At 39.9% G+C, this 21,731-nt stretch overlaps 2 protein-coding genes across 5 annotated transcripts in view; one reads left to right on the top strand and one right to left on the bottom strand.

Moving 5' to 3' along the window:
* The first annotated feature begins 2,641 nt into the window (after positions 1-2,641).
* On the top strand, positions 2,642-13,901 carry zgc:158868 (uncharacterized protein LOC791147 homolog). 2 transcript variants are annotated; one of them, XM_044018633.1, is made up of 7 exons: positions 2,642-2,921; positions 3,287-3,341; positions 7,186-7,382; positions 7,793-7,838; positions 11,737-11,855; positions 12,610-12,720; positions 13,555-13,901. In XM_044018633.1, exons 1-7 carry the CDS (start codon positions 2,775-2,777, stop codon positions 13,666-13,668), a joined length of 789 nt encoding a protein of 262 aa, XP_043874568.1. In that variant the 5' UTR covers positions 2,642-2,774; the 3' UTR covers positions 13,669-13,901. The 2 variants fall into 2 exon arrangements, with proteins under 2 accessions (XP_043874568.1, XP_043874566.1); XM_044018631.1 differs by having other exon boundaries at positions 7,793-7,844.
* A 1,274-nt stretch (positions 13,902-15,175) lies between these two features.
* The window catches only part of bcar1 (BCAR1 scaffold protein, Cas family member), a 70,763-nt gene continuing 64,207 nt past the window's right edge, over positions 15,176-21,731 (bottom strand). For all 3 annotated transcript variants that reach the window (XM_044018638.1, XM_044018636.1, XM_044018635.1), the window contains exons 5-8: positions 21,266-21,658; positions 18,868-19,752; positions 18,096-18,185; positions 15,176-16,823 (exon numbers count right to left, since the gene is read on the bottom strand). In XM_044018638.1, the coding sequence (XP_043874573.1) occupies positions 16,278-16,823; positions 18,096-18,185; positions 18,868-19,752; positions 21,266-21,658 (1,914 nt within the window). In that variant the 3' untranslated portion in view covers positions 15,176-16,277. The remainder of the gene's footprint in view (positions 16,824-18,095; positions 18,186-18,867; positions 19,753-21,265; positions 21,659-21,731) is intronic.

The raw sequence follows: 21,731 nt of genomic DNA, 5'->3' as shown, positions 1-21,731 counted from the left end.
TAGTATAGCATGTTGTCCTAAATCACTCAAAAAAGTTATAGTAAAGTATAGTTTAGTCATAGTTTAGTATGTCGTCCAAAATCACTCAAAAAAGTCATAGTTTAGTATGTCGTCCAAAATGTGTCAAAGAAGTCATAGTATAGTATGTCGTCCAAAATCACTCAAAAAAGTCATAGTATAGTATGTCATCCAAGTCATAGGTTAGTAATTTGTCCAAAGAAGTCATAGTATAGTATGTCGTCCTAAATCACTCAAAAAAGTCATAGTTCAGTATGTCGTCCAAATGAGTTACTTTCTGAATGTCTCAAACTCAGTCTTGTTTGGGTCATCGAGAACTCAGGGTGACTGCTTATATTTTATTTCATTATTATCATCATTAATATTATCTTCAAATATAACCAATAACATAAGTACTTCAGATGTTTTGTCAGTGATAACAGCTACAGCCCCTCTGCGCCCCTTTAAAACCAAATAAAGTTTAGTTCCTGGCAAAAGGTGTGTGTTCATCTGGGAGCGGTGTTGTCTTTTTACAAAGTTTGCTTTCCTAAACCCCAAAGAAGGAATTTGCACACACATACTCCTTTTCCACTCCCTCACTCACCAGAGAGAGTCAGAGATGTGTCACAGAGAGAGTGAAGTTTAGAAATGTATAAAGCCCATCGACTCGGCTGCTTTGCTTTGGTATAATATGACGGCTAACACTCTATTGTTGCTCGATTTGAGTCCAAAAACACAGTCCCTGTGCCCTGCTTGTTGTCAGTGGTGAACATCTCTGACTCCAGGAGCTGTACTTTTCCACAGATACAAATATGAACGGAAAATCAAATAATAAAACGTTAATGTTGTGTTAATGTTTATTTGAAATGCAGCCAAAGCATTTCCATCTATAATGCAGCCAGGCTAACGCTGTGAAATGTCTAGTCAATTTTGCTAATGCACTGCTAATATTAAAAGTAAATAAAAGTGTACTGCATATATCTGTACATTAGAGCCTGAGCAATATTACACTGTATATAGTGAACTGGTCTCAGTCTTAATCAGAGGTGGAAAGTAATGAATTACATTTACTCGCGTTACTGTAATTGAGTAGGATTTTTTGGGTACTTGCCAATTTTAAAAATGTGTAATTTTACTTTTACGTAAGTATGTTTTTTTGGAAGTATTGTACTTCGCTACATTTTAAATCACATCCGTTACTAAGTAAAAACATGTGTAAAACAAGTGCACCCATGGTAATTTGCCGTGGCAATAAAAAGAAAGTTAAAGCATTTGTGACCTTTGACCCATGTTGACTGACACATGATGTGTTCACATATGTTATATTGTCAGCACTGTCATTTGTAAAATTAAAAACAATTCATGTGAGATGTGTGTCCCATTGACACAAGAAAGAATCCAAACCTTTTTTTTTTTTTACTCAATTTTAAACAAGCTACTTTTTTACCTTAACTTTACAGTACATTTTTAGACCAGTACTTTTACTTGTACTTAAGTGAAAGTACTTTTACTTGAGTAGAATATTTCAGTACTCTTTCCACCTCTGGTCTTTATCCCCTAAAAGTCTTTTGTCTCACTTTCTTTCTTTGTTTATTAATGTATATAAACTGTACATAAACACACACACTGTGCATGATATATAAACAGAGACTAATAGAAGATGTACATATCCAGGAGTTCACTTTTTCAAAACAGATATTTTTCAATATTAAATAAAAGGACAAACACAGATTTTACAACATTAATATTCAAGTGTATTGTTAGATCACTCACTAAATACTCTTTAACCCTTTTTTTTGTGTTATGTTTCCTGTGTTTTCTGGACGTGTTCCAGGAAAAATGATTAAGAAATAATTATATTATTATAACATTGATAAAAACAAGTCTAATCGTCCAACCCTAAGGGTTTTGTGCAGCACTGTATGTTTTTATTATTATTATTATTCGATTAAGAACACATTAATTCATACACTCAAGGTTTCTCCGTCACAACAGTGACCCTGAGCACGGGGAAGAGGCTGAACTCTGTGCAACAACCTTTTCTTGGCGCATCATTCAAAGATGTAATTATCCAACGGCACCTGTAGAGGGCAAACGGTATGTTGCATGTCTTGACTCACCACATTTCTGGAAAGTTGTGAAACAATGAAATCTGTACTAAAGGTTTTTGCTCACTGACAAAGGGCTTCTTAAATCCCTGTCTGCCCCTATAGCGTTAAAGGGCCACTTCACCCAAAAAATTTCTTTTTTTTTTTTTACTAATTTCCAGAGATAAATGTGTTATTCCATGGATAACAGTGGGTCTGAGAGACACGTCCCATTCCCTCAACAACAGAGGAAGTTGGGATCGAAATTAAAAATAAAATTGACAAAAGGTTGACATCAAAGTCACTCTTCAAAGAGAATAAAAGCCCATAAAAGCCCTACTCCTACTGATCGAAAAAATAAAGGGTCAAATTAATCTGACTACAATAGTTTATTCTTCCTTTGACCATGTGGGAAAAAAACTGTAAAACGGTGCTGTAAAGTGAGGTAAAAGTCCAGTAGTATAAAATATGTGCAATAGGTTACATGGTAAACATGTGGCTTACTCCTGCCCTCTTGAAAAGTATCCACCTACTGTATATAAAGTGCATGACACACACACACACACACACACACACACACACACACACAGGAGTTGCCTTGCAGCCACAGTGCACTCTCACACATGTTGAGTTAATGTCAGGAGAGAGCAGTCACACAGCAGCTGGGGGTTTTCAAAGAGAGCCGCAAACATGTCGGTGAAACTGGACGGCAACATTTTTGTGACTGGCACCAACAGAGGCATCGGTTTGGAGCTGGTCAAACAACTGGCCGAGAAGACAGGGGTGAAATCTCACATCTACGCCTGCTGTAGAGAGCCTGAGGGCACCGGAGCTGAGGTGAGACACATTTTACATTTAATGACTGTCATGACTTTTCAGATGTACTGCCAATACACACACAGCATGTGTGTGCACACATACATGTGCTGTGCGTGGAAGTGAGTGAGTAAACTGTTCTTCCATGGACTCTGAACCCATGCACTGGAGGAAGTGTCCGAGCTTTAATGTCACAATCATAATCTGTGTGTGTGGGAGGTTAAAAAGAATTCTACATCAAAATCCATTGATCCATTAAAGTCATGTCATGCTATTAAAGTTAAGTATAATTTAAGAACGCATACATTTTGTCTCACTTTATGCATGTGTATTTCTTTCGTCTCGGTGCATCCTCTTCTCATTCCTTCTCTCTCCGTTCCTTCCAGGCCCTGAGGCAGCTCGCCACTCAATATCCTGGAAAGATCACTATAATCAAACTAGGTAAACACAATTCACCCTCACATAGTTGTGTCAAATAGAAACGTATTAAACAGGGAAAATGGTTCATTTAGTAAATGGTTGGTCATAAATAACAGGGACATTTAATAAGGGGAAACATTAAAGTGAAAGTTTTTTAATGGGCTGTCATATGATACACTGACACATTGCCAGTGTTGACAGTGGTGTGTGTGTGTGTGTGTGTGACCCAAGTACACACCCTTCCTCAGCCTGACATGCAGAGACTTACTCTCACTGACGACATGTCACAATGAAAACTGATCCACATAAACATCTTTATTAATTATACCTGCTTAAATGTCCATTTGTAACCTAATATTCCATATAGGAAGCACAGGAAACTACGGTGGCCTTCACACACACACACACACACACACACACGCACACACACACCATGTTGTTCTGCTTGATTTGCATGGTACTCCAAAACACGCACACACACATACACTCTGGCTTTTGTTTGTCTGTTGGGGCGTTGTAGCGAGATGTAAGCGAGATGGCAGCCTCTGCCATGCCTTAGGAACACGCATGAAACCAAAACAATTACTATAGAGCGGTTGCACTTAAACAAACATAACCTTGGGTTAGTACAGTTCACTTTATGATAATAAAACCGCCCCTAAATGTCGTAGAATGGACCTTAAAGTCTGCAAACACTATGTTTGCTGGCTCACGCTCCTGCAACAAAAACAAGAGAGGGAATTAACTCCTATAAAGAGAGAGATATAGTCCCTGTATCTTTCAGGAAGGAAGAAGAAGGTGTGCGTGCATGTGTGCAACAACTGGAGCAAGAGGTGGGGTTAAAACAGGATCGGCAGAAGTACAAGATTGAGTAAGCTAAATGCAGTTTAATGAGTTTAAAAAAAACTGAAACCAAAACAACACAAGGTGGAACTGGCAGAGAGTGAGTGATGAGGCAAGACGACAGGTACACAGCTCGCTGAAGTGAAAAGGTGAGGCTTGGAATCAAGCCAGCTTGAAGTGGGAAAATTATCTGATCTGGATCTCCTTCTGCACTTGGATCTCACCTCTTCCTTGCCAAGAATCCTTCCTCTATATAGCTTATTCCTCTTCAGTAAGTCGCTTTGGATTAAAACGTCAGGTAAATGCAAAAGAAAAATGTAGGTTCCGTAGTAAAAAGAGGAGAAAATATGATTGGAAACACGTGTGCGCTTGTTGTCCAGGTAAATGTCCAGGTCTGTTGGTCGAGACTAAGTAACTCACACTATGTGGGCTTGTGTTCTTTATTAGGAGAAAGAGAAAGTACAGACTTCCCCTGTAGTGTTGTTGGCTCACTGCACATATGGATATGAAAAGAAACATAGTATGAATGGCGGTGATTTAATAACCCAGCTCTCCAAGACTTTCCACATATTTTTGGAGCAAATGGAGTTATTTGAGAGGTAGATGGAGGCATGTATTCACCCTTTTATAGTCCTCGCCTCCTTTGCCAGTAGTTGTGTATGGGGGGGGGGTGATTTACAGGCCCGTATGCAACATGTAATGGTCCACTGCGACCCACTGTGCCAGAATCGCCTCACAGCGCAGCAGCGTTCGTGGGAACTCAGCAAACATGCAGCTCCTAAACATTTTTTGGCATGTAATGGACATGTAATGAAATTTAGTGTGTTTTTCTACAAAAATATGAGGCAGTAAATCTGGTGTAGTGTATGTTGAGCCCTGTCAGCTCTAGAGTTGTAAAGTACTCGAAGAATGTCCTATTACATTGTTACATGTCATTAAAAATGCTTCAAAGGGCTTCTTAGTTGATGCAAAGTAAATGTGCTTTGGGAGACGCCTGTCGTTACTTGTTGTGCAATCAAACACACGCGCGCTTGTGTCATGTTCAGAATCCATAAAGTGGTGTGATAATAATTTGTTACACTTGCATGTGTTTAACTAATGTTTAAAGTATACAACACGTTTTATTTATAGAGCACATTTCAACTAGAAGGCATTTCTACGGAAGAGTAATAGTAATTGAAGGAAAGAAAAAAAACTATCTTAAAGATAACACTTTAATCTCAGAAATATGACTTTACTCTCAGAATCCTGAATTTATTCTCAGAATTATGACATTAATGTGACCAGCCATGGAAAAACCAGGAACACGTAGGCTGTGGGACATTTTGAGTTATTTACAGATTCTGAAAGTGTGATTTCTAAACTTTCTATCAATGTCTAACATGTGGAAATTTTAAAATGTGGCTATTTCTGACTTTAATCTCAATTCTTAAAGTTGGATTCTGAGATTAAAGTCAGGAGTCTGAGATTAAAGTAAAGGTCAGAATTCTGAGATTTAAGAAAATATCAGAATTTTGAGATTAAAGAAAATATCAGCATTCTGAGATTAAAGAAAATAATCTTAATCTCAGAATTCTGATATATTCTTTAATCTCAGAATTCTGAGATTAAAGTTGGATTCTGAGATTAAGATTATTATTTTTTATTTTTTTATACTCCTGACTTTAATCTCAGAATTCATGGTGTTTCAAAGTGTTTTACAATAAAACACGAAAGAGAAATCCAGCAGCAGCAGCAGCATTAATGAAATAAAAGGTATAATAAAACACAATAAAAGCATTTGAATAGAGAAGTAAAAGAAAGTGGGGAGAAAAGAAACTCGAAGTTGTAGGTGCAGCCGTGATGATAATTGTGTTTTTATTTAAACGTAGTGGCAAACAAGTAGGTTTTCAGACTAGATTTAAAAGAGTGAATTGACTTTGCAGACCTGCACTCTTCTGGGAGTTTGTTCCGGATATTTCGGGCATTAAAACTGAAGTCTCCTTCCTGTGTTTTGTCCTGGCTCTGGGGACACAGAGCAAACCTGACCCTGATGACCTTAGTGGTCTGCATGGTTCATTCAGTCATTCAGTGCAGTTCAGTGTAAGGACCTCAGAACTAAAAGTTCCAAAGATTAGATTTAGCAAAACATCTTTATGAAAAAAGTGAAATACATGGTAGAGTATGGAGTGATAGAAGTGGAAAAGAGCAGCATTAAAGATGAGACTGACACCTCCACAAAGTCAAATGAGACCGCCTGGCTTTTATGCTCTTCCTCCCAGGTGAAGTCACCAATCAAACTTCAAAGCTTCCACACACACACACACACACAGCAGAGTCTACTTACACGTTAAGAGGAGGACATGAAAACAGGGAGCAAAGCAGTCTTGGTAGAGAGAGACAGCGCGGGACTATCACAAGTGCCTGAGATGAGTAGCTGGTGTGCCGTTACATGTCGCCTGATTTAGACTCAGTTGTCAGACCTGTTCAACACCTGCTTTAGCACAAAGACAGCAGCAGTGTTTAAAAGCAGTGGAAATAAAAAAGACTGGATGGACAGAGACAGTCCAAAGACAAAAGACAGGCGAGTGATACAACGATACATGCAGCAGTTTCTTTAGAATGAAGCAGTAAAAGCAGAGGCCTGTGTGTTGAGTTGTACTTAATTAAGTACTTGTACAAGTGAATTTGTACTTGTAGAAGTGAAGTTATACTTATAGAAATTAAGTATTACTTGTAGAAGTGAAGTATTACTTGTAGAAAATAGACATTTCTTAACAAGAAACCATATATAATTCACAATAAAAAATATATTCATGAACAAAAACAAACACATGTGGCCCACGAGCAGCCTGAAAAAAACCCTGAAATAATTGTGCCTCACTCTTAGAGTCCCAAATTTTCCAGAAGACATTTCACACAGAGTCAATCCATCATTTAATCCACATTGTTTTACTTCACATTGAACCACTATATTTAATCTGGAGAATCACACGTCTCTGAGTCTGTGAGCAAATATTTTCTGTTGCATGTCCACTTGCAGACACATCAGACGAGGACAGTATCTCAGCTGCCGTCCACACTGTGAGTGAGCGTATCAGCGACGCTGGTTTGAACCTCCTCATCAACAATGCTGCGATCAACAAACCTCCTATACCTGCTGCATTAGCTGACACTGGGAAAAAGGACATGATGGACGTGTATGAAACCAACGTGGCTGGACCGTTTCTCCTCACTAAGGTTGGTTCGTCCAACATTTTCTCGCTCAACGATGCAGACACAGACAGAGGAGGAGTCAGTGCTCAAACAGCATCACACTACAACACTGATACTAAACAATATTTGTTTTACTTCTCCATGTATCCGTTGTTTCAGTCTGTCTTGTGTTTTATGTTTTGTGGTTGCAACCTCCAAGCTTCAGGCAGCCGCTTGTGCTTCAGCCTGAAATGAAAAACAAAGACGGGCTTTGCTTACAATGGAAAAAAAAAACTATTGGTCAAAGCAGTGTGATGCATCATTCAAATCTCTGTGATGACAGAAACTTTCCGATAACATCGAACAAACTTTAAAAATGCTATGAAAAATGATACTTGTGATGTGATTTGTTCTGTGACACAGTATCAACAACTCTCACCTGTCTCTCTCCTCAGATGTTTCTGCCGCTCCTCCAGAGAGCAGCAGAGAAAGACTCGTCTGGTGAGGGTAAATGTCTTTTTATTTCACTCATTCAAGAGAATGAATTGATTTGATTTAATTCAAATAGAGTAGCAAAACACACAAGGAAAAACATCATAAAACAAACCATCAAAACTTTGGCACTGGAAAGAAAAATGAAGGATCGTAGGAAGGCTGGGTTATTTTCTTGGATAATAATCTGTAATCGTAAAGAACGTGATTCACGGACAGCGATCAGATTTCAGAGACAGGTCAGAGTTAGTGTCAGGAAACACTCAAAAGGAAAGTTTTAAAAAATCTATCGTGCTCATGTTTATTGTGTTTTTAAGTCTGGCATCTTTATTTAAAATGAAGTAATGACGAGTGATGATAAAAGTTTAGGCACAAAAATCACCTGGTCAGGGTTAAGAAAACATTCTGTGTTTTCAGCTTTCCATTCCATAAAAACCCCACAATGTTGTTGCAGAGTAAAAGCACACAGGGATGTCCCCGTAACACTGTGAAAACATTGGAAAGACATTGAGTTACAGGGGGTTTGCTGCCATCATTTTAACAGACTTTGGGCCCCAAGGCAACGGGGACCAGGTAACTTTACACTGAACTGTACAAACACAAGCATCAGGTCTGGTTAAGCGCTTTGTCATTGCAATTTATTGAGCTCAAACAATCGTAAAATGAAAAGGTGGTTCTCACCAATCTGTCATTTATATGGACTGATGTCATCAGCTATTCTCTCGCTCTTGGGTCTTTGCTGCTTTGCTGGTGGATTTCTTCTAAAACCAGGTTTAGCTGTTTTTAGAAAAGGTGATTAATACCACGCTCACACTTGCCAGAGGCTGTGCTGCCCTGTGGTGTTTTCCCATTGCTCTCAGTAATAATGTATATTGTTTTGTACAAACGTACAACATGCTAACGGTATTGCCGAGAATAAATTGGAATAAAATTGGAGGTTTAAGCCGACGTGTCGTCTTCCATCTCGACAATTCGTGTCAAGACAGCTCCACAGAAGCTGCCGCTGAATCCAGACAGTCATCAATCATGTAGATAATCCGCTCGATTAAATAAATAAAATAAAAAATAAATAATCATGAGCACTTTTCCAAGTTTTAAAAAAGTAAGGGTCGCTACAAATGTTATATAAATGTATATATATATATATATATATAAATAAAACAAGAATATATATATATATATAAATATATATATATATATTTTCTTGTTTTTTAAAGTTTTTAAAAGGTTTGGCATCACTTCTGAACTTTACTTATCTATCTGAGATAACAGGCTGTTATCTCAGATTAGGTGCGCGAAAATCCAAACTAAAAACTTGTGATCGGTCCTTTTCTGGAGCTGACCCTAAACAATTTAAACAATTTGGAACAATTTACCCATGGAAATTAAATCTGCCCCCATCTTTTAACATTTTAAAGACCCACCTCTTCTCTATGGCCTTCACTTCAGGATAAGAATAGTCAACCCGACATTTCTATGTAGTTTTTACCATTTTATTATGTTTTTATTTTACCTAAAATCAATTTTTATTGATGTTTATTTTATGTTGCTGTGCTTAACTCTGTAAAGCACTTTGGTCAACCTTGGTTGTTTTGTTTAAATGTGCTCTAGAAATAAAGTTCATTGAACTTAAAGAGAGACATTGAAAGAGAAAAAGAGTAAAAAAAAAAAGTAAAACAGAGGAGTTTAATCTCGACAGGTTGAGTTAAAAGTTGACAGGTTTTACCGCTTCTAGTCAAGAAAAGAGAGTTTCAGCAGGTCAAAAACTCCACAAACACATACAGTATTCACTGGTAGCTTCTCAACATGATATTCCAACTGTATTCTCAAAATGTTGGGATTAATCTCATGATCTCAACATGTCCGACGATTAAACACATTCCCATTGTTAAAAAAAAACCCATTCACCACAATCCCCTCCACCTTTGCGAGAAGATTTCCCCTCCAACACTTAAGAAGTGCGTCAATGGTGTGATACGTATGAAACTATTTGCCAAAAAACGTCTCATTCAAACATGTTTTTCTGTCCAGAATGCACAAATCTAACATTTCCCATGGTTTACACAAACGTAAAACAGCAACATTTGACTAAGAGAGCAGGCTGCTCCTTGTTACGTGCTATTTGATGCAGCTGATTGAACTCAGACTCATATACATTTGTGTAAGTGTTTATTTATGGGAACCAGCAGCTCTCTCAAACACATCCTAACTCTGATTCAATGTTTTACAGATGAATAAAACAGAAAAGAGCAGAGCAGTGCATGGCCTTGATGTTGTTGTAATGGAACTGGGAGGATGAAAGTATCCAACATGGGCACAAGGCACTGAGTATAACCGAGTTAGTGACTGACAGATTCCAGCAAACATGCTTTGAATAACAGCAAAGGAAAGCTGTGGTCAATATAACGCTCTCCAGGACGGTCTGGTTTAGTGGAGGCCAGAAAGTTGTACTTTTGAATAACATCAGCACAGATCAGGAACACTGTAAGAGAATATTAATACACTCTGTGTGAAAGCAAAGACTGCACTCTGCACACTTCACTGCTCCACCACAGAGTCGCCATAAACTAAAATAACATAATGTATTTTAATTTCATTAAGGCTCTCGTGTTTGTACAGAGATCTTTGAGAGGGAAAATAAAACAGAAGACATAGAAACACAGAGGAAACTCTTTGATTCCAGGTTGGAAGATGTGGTGCAGCTGTGCACTCAGAGACGGGGGACATTTTACCATTAAACCTTGGGGGCCTCAGGTGCACGGTACACAGGGGGCCCTACATCCAGTGGTGATTGCTCTAAAGACAGCAATGGAAGCTCAGCTTTATGTCGTATTTACATTTCAATACGTGTCAATAGTTTGTTCAAAATCTGTTGTTTATCGCGGATGACGGATCGTCTTACGTGATTTTTCTATTCCCGTAGCACAGTCTTGTGTAAAGACTTAGTGTACTTAAGTCTTAAAAGTAATTTTCTGATATAAAATGTACTGTAGTTTTAGAAGTTAAAGTATTAAAGAGGTAGGGCGAGTTGGGATCAGTTCTTAGTTCTTGAGCAAGACACTTAACCCATGTTGCTGCGTGTAAGTGGATATGAAAGATGTGTGAATTACCATCTTCTTCTAATGATTTTATTTGGTAGTAACGAGTAACAAAGATAGTTGAATGTGGTACTCTAGTACAGTAACAAAGTATTTGCGGCAAATGTGGCAAAATTCCACTCAGCTTCTCTGGGGATCAGTGGAGTAGTGTGCGGGGGAACTGTGTGTAAGGCGGAGCCAGTTTTTGATTGACAGCGTTGCAGAAACGAACACGACAGCGGAACCTTTTCTGCCTCAGACCAGTGTGGATTTTGTGAAGGAAGTGTAGACAAACAGCTGGTCGTGGTGTGTTATTTGCTCCGTGATCTAGACAATTTTCATTTTGTACATATACACTGTAAATAAAATCACTATTATAGCATTTCAGTTTTACATAATTAGCGCTTTTCCTTGTTCTAGTTGTTCGTTTGCAGAGTTTATGTAAGAATTTATGTATAATAAGAAATGGTGAGCCTGAAATGAGCTCTACATCCCCCCCAAGACCAGCAAACACCACTGCTCTACATCAAACTGAACCAATCCAAAGTAGCATTGGGTCTAGTTTGGGTGTTTTTGTCTATATCTTTGTAAACACATCTGTTGGCAGACACTATCGACAATATTTTATCTAAAGGGCCACATTGACACAGATGAAGCAAACAAGGGGCCACAAATAAAACATAATTACTTTATATACAACATTTTCTGGCAACAGTAACATTGTAAATATGCCTGTTTTTGTATCGTATTAAAAAAAGTCAATACATGTACTGTTATAAAAGCATGGCTAAGTAAAGCCGTCTAATGTATAACACATATTTCTGTCTCAGGTGATAAAATGTCCTGCAGGAGGTCAGCCATCATTAACATCTCCACACTCATCTCCTCCATGGAGAAATGTCCGGAGACCTTCCCCATGGCACAGATGTATCCTTACAGGACCAGCAAGGTACACTTGACCTGACAATTATGATCCAATATTCATAATACAAGAAGTGTTTAAACCGGTGTAACAAATTCACAGTCTTTCACATTCGATCCTCTTATTTTTGTTTGTTTGTCGTCATGTTGAGGACGTCCAGGCAGGACCGCAATCTGGACATCAATCAGAATAATTTGTCTTTCATGTCCACACTGGAATGATTACAACATTAGGTTTTCAGAGTTGCAGTCTTAAAGGTCCGATGTGTAAGAATCTATGACACTATGTTTGGACAATAAAACACTTTTCCTGTACAAAATGTACAAATGGAAAGTTTCCCATGGTTTGCAGAATCGTTAAATAACTAAATCACTCTGGTAGACCAAACTCAAAATTACAGTTCTCAGTTCCCCAAACGTTCCTTATGGGAAGTTTACACATGACAAACCACTGTGACCCGACAAAAACTGTGACATGAGTGTGTCATAAAATGTTTCTGACCGACTGCTTTTACTACCATTTCTATAGCACCTGTGACTATTTCTGAAGAGGTAAATCAGGCAATATTTCGAGGTATAATCTACTACACATAAAAATGTGCAGTAAAAGTCTTAGCCAATTGATCTGGGAAGCCAAAAATGATCTCCTGCAACGCACCTCAGCCAGTCTCCGGGACTGACTGTGATCAACAGTAACAAACAGCATCTGCCTCCAATCCAGTGTTTTATGAGTGGCCTCAGGAAGCACTTACCTCATATAAATGTCTGTGTTTGGTCACCAGGCGGCGCTGAACATGCTGACTCGCTGTCAAGCTGAAGACTTCAAGAGCCACAACATCCTGGTGACAGCGATCCACCCTGGCTGGGTGCGCACTGCTATGGGAGGAGAACAGGTGAGGTGATGGAGATAAGACTTGATTTTCACCATTAGACGACACTGAAGTTTCAGCCCATCACAGGTGTTAGTGATCACATTAATGATGGCTGAGATCAGTTTGTGTCAGCCAGGAATGGAACTCAGCCATCATTCATTTGATTATTTACACATGTGCCGATGGCTGCTTTGCATGCAGCTAATTTCCAAACTCCACATGGAAAAACCCTCAGTCAAACTGGGATTAATACCAGTGACTTCCTTACTGTGTGGTAGAATAGAAGAGAATACACTGTAAATAAAAAAAATCAAATAAAATGGTTGTTAAACTATCATTTCACAAAATCATTCAAATTATAACAATAATAATACATTCATATAGCACCATTTATACATAAAATACAACTCACATTGCCTAATAAAACATTTTAAAAGATGTATAATTGGATAAATAAGAAAATAGTAAGGGAAGTGTGTATTAGACTGGTTTCAAAAACATGCAGGGAGAAGAGTGAAAAGAAAACATCCAATTAAAAGGCAAATTCCTCCTGTGTCACTGTAATTTTTGTCTGAATAAAAATGTGTTTTGTTTTAGTATCAACAAAGATCTTTGAAAGAGATTTGTATGCGAGTGAAAGCACCTTAAAATCAGCTGTGTATGAAAAGCCTGGTGACAAAGTTGAAGTTTGTCACTTAAACTTAAAGGGCATTACAATAGTCCAACCTATTAATTATAAAAGTATGGATAACATGACAATGCTGCAAAAAATGAATGAATGAGCTCCACAATTCCTTTACGCTCTCCTTTACATCATTTTAAGAGTTAACTGACTCCTCTTACTCGTGTCCTCAGGCTCCAATGACCACCGAGGACAGCGTACTGAGCATGCTCAGTGTGATGCCGTCACTTAGCAACAAAGACAGTGGGATGCTTCTGGACTTTGAGGGCAACAGAATCCCCTGGTAGCAGCTCTCATCACAATCCAATATTTCTAGTCAAATAACGGAGCAGAGTGAACCACCTTTGGCTGCCACATCATACACTTATTATACGTTTAACATTACACGATACATAAAGTCCAGTTGCTTACATGGAACTACTGAAGATGACGAGTATGAACTGAATCACTGAGAAGCCTCACAGTATCGTGTTAGGATGCATGGCTGGAAAAATAAATAAAAACAATATTTATAATTCAAGAGTTGTACATTCATTTTTGATGAACGTTGCCGTTGCTGATTTGAACATCATATATTCAAATCACATGGACTCCCATAGCTGGATATATTAAAGGTTTGAGACTCTCAAACTCTTACGGATGCAAAACAAAAATCCAGCATCTACACATTTCTGTATGTGAAGCTGGAATTTAACCTCAGCAGGATTTAAGTTAGATAAATCAAAATCAATGTTGTTATACATCTTCCATCAGCAATGTGTGTTTGCATGTTGTCAATGTACAGATAGTTGTGACACAGCATTTCTTAAACAAAGGTAGATTATTCATTTGCATGTAAACACTGTTTGGATGAGAACGGTTATGAATGTGGTTTGGTCTGGTACAATAAGTAACCTGTGGTTTGGGTTAGGCAGTATATATATATATATATATATATATATATATATATATATATATATATATATATATATATATATATATACACTATATGTATACTATATGTATATAGTACAATATGCAATATAATCACTTATCGGGATTAAAAGCCCTTACAGTAACTTAATCGTGGTGAATTACTTTTATCCTGTTAATCGTGAATTGAGGAAAAACATCAATATTTCCTATGACTGAGGTGGAAATCCTCAAGCTGCGTCTTTCCTTATGACTTATTATTCACTCATTCATCATCTATGATCTTAATCAACTATTTTTCAGAAAAAGTAACGTCTCTGACCATCGTGAGTGCAGAGAGAAGGCGAAACAATTACATTAAAACACATTCAATAGTGCTGCAACTAACAACAAAAAGAACAAAAAAGAAAGCAGAAAATACTCACATTTCAGAAGCTGGAAAATCAGATTACAGATGTTTTAATTCTTTAAAAAGAAATTCAAACGGATAAATCGATTATCAAAATGTTTGATGATTAATATAATACTCGATTAATAAGTTGCAGGCGTCCGCTGTTTGGTCAAATGTCACGATGATGACGAGTAAAATCCATGTGTTTCGAAGATGGAACGCGTGTTTCCGATGTCTGCGGAAGTTACCAAATATTGTTCGTTCAGCTCCACGTGTGTTTCTCAGTATAGAGGTGTTTTATTCTCCCGTCGCCTGGTGTCGCCATTTAAGCAGAGCGTAAAGTGAGTAAGGCAAGGTGGCTGCCGCGTGACTAAAGACGCACACGTGGAAAGTTCCATAAACAGCTGGAACTTTGATGTAAAACGAGACCTGAAAGGTGGTTTGTGATTTGAGCCTGAATCAACAAGAAAGAAAATCAAAGGGTGTCAGAGTAAGGAAGACAAAGCAGTTTTAATTTCATTTGTCGTCTTGAACCTTATACAGTCCTCTTGTCTAATACATGCCTCTTACAAAACACCTTACGTATAGATTTCCCAAAAAGAAGCACTCGACATGGCACTGAGATCATGTGTAATAACAGTTTTGCTGACATCTTCTGGCAGCAGCGTTGACTGCACTGGTGGCTCCGACTCAATGCGGAGCAACTCGTTGAACCACGGGCGATGACGACACACAGAGGAGAAGGTGGCGACGCGTCGGGCGGGTGAAGTCGAGCGGCGGCCCGCGCGCTCCGGTGTTTTCTCGGAAAGTGTGCCGCTGTGTTCCGGGATGGTGAGGAGCGTCGACGCACTACAACACAGTCATACAGAGCATCTGGAAGTGACACATCCATTACAATAATGATACGAGGATCGAGAATCAGAGCCATAATCATACAGTAAAGCAATAATTATAATAACAATTATTGGATATTGTCTAAAAACTACACTTAGGTTTTCATCTTTTCTTCAAAAAAAGAAAAAAAAAGAGCCATATATTTATATTTATATACTGGAAGTTCTTCAGTCTTTATCGTTCTGTGTTGTTTGTTTTTTTTTGACTAAATAGGTAACTTAAATATTTACAGTGATTATTTTACAACCATTGGCCCAGCCCACTGATGATAAAATGTTCTTTTAGTTTGTCGAGAATAAAAAGCACGCAGTGGAAGGAGGGATTAGAGAGAACGATCCCGGTGAAAGGTGAGGTAGGGAGGGAGCGGAGGATGGATGTGAGGTCAGCGTCCTTGTCCCAGACAGGGTCCCAGACCCCCAAGACCAAGGGCCACACAGGGTTTCTCATGCTTCTTAGCAGGAGTCATGGAAAGCCTCACCCTACTGAGGCACACAGGGTCTCCAACCTCACACTGGAAGGGTGTACAGGGTCTCTCCTGCAGCACTTTGTGCTCCTGGTCCTCTTACCTTGTGTATGGAGGGGGGGGGTGTAAAGGGTCGTCCACCATGTGTTACAAGGAGAGTTTACTGCCCCGTCTTCCTGGGACATCCCAGTTTGTGTCATTGTTTGTTTTGTTATACCCTCCTCCTTCCACAAACCCTACATCACCAGCAGCTGCCCCAGCACCATCCTAAACTGCTGCGTATACCCCGCCAGCTCCCTCACCCTCTCAGTCATGTCTCTGCCGGCTCCGGGCGAAGGATACTGCAGCGCCGCCGTCTTCGTACTGATCACGATGTCTTTGAGTTTTTCACAGAGGGCGTTGCTGCTCTGGGCCACTCGCGCTCTCACCTCGGGGGACTTGGCTTGGCGCGACAGCGTGTCGCCGATGAACACCAGCTTGTGCGCGCTGAGGATGACAAACTTGCTGTGCGCCACGAAGATTTTGGGCGGCTGGTTGGAGTTGACGGCGGTGAAGAAGGCGTCGATGGCGTTGGTCACCGTGGTGACGTTCTGCTCGCACTGCTCTTGGTAGAAAAGGAGGAGCTGCCTGTCGCCGTGGCAGAGCTTGGCGGCGGCCGGGCCTCCGGAGCCATTCTGGGGCAGCTGGTTGGCCAGTGGGTGGTGCGGGGGCGGGACCCAGCCGGTCATGTCGTTGTTGATTGGCCGACTGACTTCCTGCTCTAGCCGCTCAAACTGTTTAATCTACACAGAGAGAGACGAGACGGTTAATACTAAATGACAATACTACAACAACTAAATTAGCAAGTTTTAAATGATTCTGCACATAATTAAACTCAAACTGCACAAACGTTTAATATGCATCTTTCACTTTTATATCAAATAAACAACAACATGATTTAATAAAAGGAGGCAAGTAAAAACATTGAATTCATTCTCATGCCCAGGTTGAGAGGTCAGAGGTTCTCTGTCCTTAGCCCCTCCCGCCACTATGTCACAAAGCTCCGCCCATATTGACATGTATTGTCATTGCTTTATTGCCTTGACGTTCTCTGATGTTTAGTTGCTTCGCAGTGTAAGCAGTTGTTGCTTAAAGAAGAAGAAGAAGACGAATGCATGGGGCAAAAATATTCAAAAAGCAGATGATGAGCATAAAAGTTAATAAATTTAATAAACCTAGGAAGACAAGACGCAGGACGAGGGAACACAATGTAACAGCACAGAATAGATGAACCAACAAAGAGGCTGGAAAGCACAGAGACTAAAGAACATCTAGCCCAGGTGAAAGACATCAGGGTGGTCACACGCGAGGGGAAAACAGGACAAATACAAGATGTAAAAGGTAAGAAAGAACGACAGAAGCAAACAGGGAACACAAGAAGAAACAAGGAAAACCAGCTCAGAGGAGAAGACAGACAGTAATCACTGCCAGATTCTACATGATTTTACTTTCATGGTGAAAACAATGAATTGACATGAGGATCTTTAAAAGTCACATTACTAATAATTGTCTATCTTTAAGGAAAGTTAAATACAACCAGCAAACACAATAAAAAAAATCCATATATCTTTAATCATTGTTCTATTCTGTCATGGTTAATACACCAGTATTTAACCAAAATGCTAAATACTGCTAAAAATGTAATGCTAAAATATAATTATTATCATTATCATGCATTTTCAAATGTTTTACAAAAAACTGAAAAAATAGTAAAGCAGATTATTTCTTTCTTGATTAAGATGTTAAATTATTTATTAATATATAAGTTAATTACTTGCATTCCTGAACAGAAACACTGGTTTAAGTGGTTGAATGTTGTGTTTAATTAACTTCTCAGAGAAGATGAGCCAATACCAGTTTTAGTTTTAAACATGTTTTTGAAAGACTTCTAAAATATGTATGTTACACCTGTGTCCATGTGGTTAATCTGCAGGTGGGGCATAGAATGTATTATTTTAGATTCACACACACACACACACACACACACACACACACACACACACACACACAGGTACCTGCTGGTGTTCCAGTTGTGTCTTGTTGTGTCGTATGATGTTGCCTTTCTCCAGCAGCTGTCTTTGGTTCTTTTCAAACTCTTCCTTCCCCTGAAACAGCAACACACACACACACACACAACAGTTACACCACTTTTACACATGAGTGTTCAAACACAAATCTTTGTCTCCCTCTAGCTGTGATAATAGGAACTGCAGAGCCAGTGTGCTTGTGTCCATGTATACGACTTTAATAGGAGTGACAGTGACATCCTAGTAATATTAATTTAGTTTGACAAAAAAACTGTGACACTTTATGAGAACATAAAAACCTCTTCAAACTAAAACCACAGAGAAATGATGGAGTTTTATCAACATTTAAACATATGAGAAAGACTCAATAAATGAACTGTACACATGTGCCACAAATTAGAAAATACACAACCAACAAAGGGCAATAAATCTCAGTGACGAGAACGTGAACAAAATTAACTTAACTTTAATTATAATTTAACATTTAAATCATGTCTGGTGTCAAAATTATTACGTGAATGTACTACTTTTTTCTTAAAATATAACCACAACCTGTCACACTAACAGCCTTTTCCAGCAGGGGCAATAGGTAAATAGGTATGGTTTTGGAACATTAATCTCTACATGTATACACACACAGTTGTGTATAATGTATGTTTGACAGTTTATATGTCAAACTTCCTCATATATAAATATATATATGTAAAAAAAATGTAATCTAAGGAAACTAACTCATAAGTGTGTGTGTGTGTGTGCGTACCTGTAGATGTACATAGTCGTAATCCTCCATCCAGCCTTCCTCTGTGGTCTCATACGGCCTGTCCCCACCTTCCTCTTCCTCTGCCGCTGTAAACTTTGGTGGCGACGGGAGGGGCCGCGACTGGATGTTCACCTTCTCCCCTCCCTGATACGTGCCACTTCCCGATCCTGTCATGTGACCACCGAGCTCCCCCGGGATCGGAGGAAGCGGCAGCTGCTGCTGCTGCCGGTTGGTCCGTTTGAAGAGAAGTGAGGCATTGCCGTGAAGAAAGGAGGCGAGCTGCTTCGTGTCGTCTGGGATGCCTCGCGCCGTCATGATTAGCCGATCTAAGTCATCGCCTCCTGGCGGCGGTGCCGTGAGCGCCGTGTGTGACCAAGAAATGGCATCTAAGCTTTGACTGTGTCGGACCAAACTCTGGAAGACCTCCTCCATCTTCCCCACCTGACGGCCCAGTTTACTCTGCAGAGACCGGTCCGTGGCCTGGGCGGCGTTGGCCACAGCCCCCCGGGAAAATTCTAGGAAGTCTCGGACAGTGGCGCGCACCCGGTCGGCCGCCTGATGAATGGCTGGGAGGTTCCCTTCCAGGTGAGCGGGGCTTCTCCAGCTACCTGTGATGAATGACATCATGAGGGAAACGCTGGACTCGACAGCTTGCTGCAGGCGGGACAGACGCTCCATGGCCTGCTCCAGGTCCAAGATGAGGGGTTTCCCTGAAACGCAGCCAGGAGCAGCAGGAAGTGAGGAGGTCGAGGAGGTGTCGCGGACAGGGACCATGTCCAAGGATGAGGCGGAGTGGTTGCTCCGCGTGCTGCCTGTACTCGAGGCAGACAGACGCTTGAAGGACATGGTCAGCTCCTCGCTGGTGGACTGGACATCACGCACAACCTGGACAACACATATGACGTAAGGCATAGAGAAGGTGAGCTAGGTATCTTATCTAGACGTGTGAATCTTATCAATCACATCAACAATGACAAATGAAATGATAATCTGGGAGATGAATGAATAAGTCAATGAACATGACTTTTCCATTATACAGTTCTAACTTGGCTCTACTCCATTTCCATTAGGAACCTGGTGCCTGGTGCTTTGTCTGGTTCCTGCTCTGGCACTGATAGTAAAATTAGGGGTGTCAAATGACCGCGTTTAATTAATCGCTATTGTGATTAATTAAATATTTAGCGTGTTATGTTTTTTAATTGTGGTAATCTAATTTTTAATCTCTAACTACTGTTTCTGTATGTTTCTGTACTGTTTCTGTTGCTTTTTTTATAAAATCTGTTTTTATGTGTTGGGCTTCTTGCGCTTGAGTTGCTGGGGTTGGAAATTTAAATGAAAATGCCTCGAGTTGAGGGCTTTTCTAAGTAATTTTTAAGCGTGATTAAAAAAGAGATTAATGAGATTACAGATCATAAATAATTAATCGCTCAATTTTTTTAATCTCTTGACAGCACTAACTAAAATATGACGTTGACAGACTGATTGGTCAGAGAGCATCGTCCCTCGTCATAAGTGTGACGTCCAACACAAGAATCAAACCGAACAATGCCAAACAGTACATCAGACTTAAAAAAAATCCTGAAAACTTGTGTTAATCTCCAACATTTATCAAGGAAACTTCTAAAATTTCAATATTTAACAGAGGAGTTTGGTGTATTTAGCGACAAATATTGTGAAAGTTGATTATGTCTTCTGATTGAACTTAGTTTTTTGGTTTTAGACAATATTAAGTTTTCCTTTCCCTTGTTAACAAGTTTCGAGGCGTGTATCTTCCACCTTCCTCAGAACTGTCACCTGATGTTAGGTGATGACATTCCTTATCAGCTGATGTTAGGGGGCAACCGGACAGCAGGAGGCGGGATCGACCCATCAAATCTGACAGGGAGATCACACATCCGCTGATAAGGCACATCACCACCTAACATCAGGTGACAGTTTTGAGGAAGGCAGAAGATACACGTCGAAACTTGTTAACAAGGGAAAGGAAAACTTACTGTTGTCTGAAAAAACAAACAGCCATATTTCACTTCAGTGTCAGATGGAGTCTGTGCTCCGGTCATGCAGGAAGTACTGAGGTAATGATTCTAATGATTCAGTACATCGAAAACTGCTTTGCTCATCACTAGTTTGTTTGTTTGTGTCACATATAAATACAAGGTCGGTGGTTAATAGCAGCCGTGCTGTGACGATCATGTTGAGAAGGTACTTTAGTGAGTACTTTAGAGTCGAGTCGTGCTAGAACCGTATCATGGAAAAACTGTGATGGCTGACAAGACACAACAAAAGCCTCACCTAGTAAAAGCTATAGTTATTTATGTCTTAGATATGTTATAAACATGTGTATGCCTAGACTAGAAACTATAGTTGGGGTCACACAACTGCTCAAAAAATCTCCTACCTGTGGTGGGACATCATAGATATAGTGATCTCCTCTATCTCCCCCTCTCTCCTCTCGTTCCCGGGGGAAGTCGTAAACATCCTGAGTGGGGGCGTGACCTCCGGTTCTCAGGCTGGCTGGGATGTCATAGATGTCCTGCGTGGCCTGGCCCACCCCGGTCCTGTCCCTGTGATACTGCTTGTCAGTGAGGATGGGGGGCGGAACGTCGTACACGTCCTCAGGAATCGGGGGCTCGTTGTCGTCGTCTGCGAGGTTGTTGTGCAGGTACTGGCCGGCCGGGACGGGGGCGTGAGACTTGAGTTTGGCAAAGTGGGGCGGTACGTCGTACGTCTCCTCTCGGATTGGCTGAGAGTCAGGGACATCTTTACTGACAGACGGCGGGAAATCATACACCTGAGGTAAAAGAGGGACAGAGGTATACAGCATGAAACAAATTTTTTTATTAAATTAAATTCAGACAGGAGGA

Source organism: Solea senegalensis, unplaced genomic scaffold (assembly GCF_019176455.1).
Source record: "Solea senegalensis isolate Sse05_10M unplaced genomic scaffold, IFAPA_SoseM_1 scf7180000017617, whole genome shotgun sequence".
NCBI lineage: Eukaryota > Metazoa > Chordata > Actinopteri > Pleuronectiformes > Soleidae > Solea > Solea senegalensis.
The sequence above is the reverse complement of the archived record's forward strand: the minus strand, read 5'-3'. Positions and strand labels throughout refer to the sequence as shown.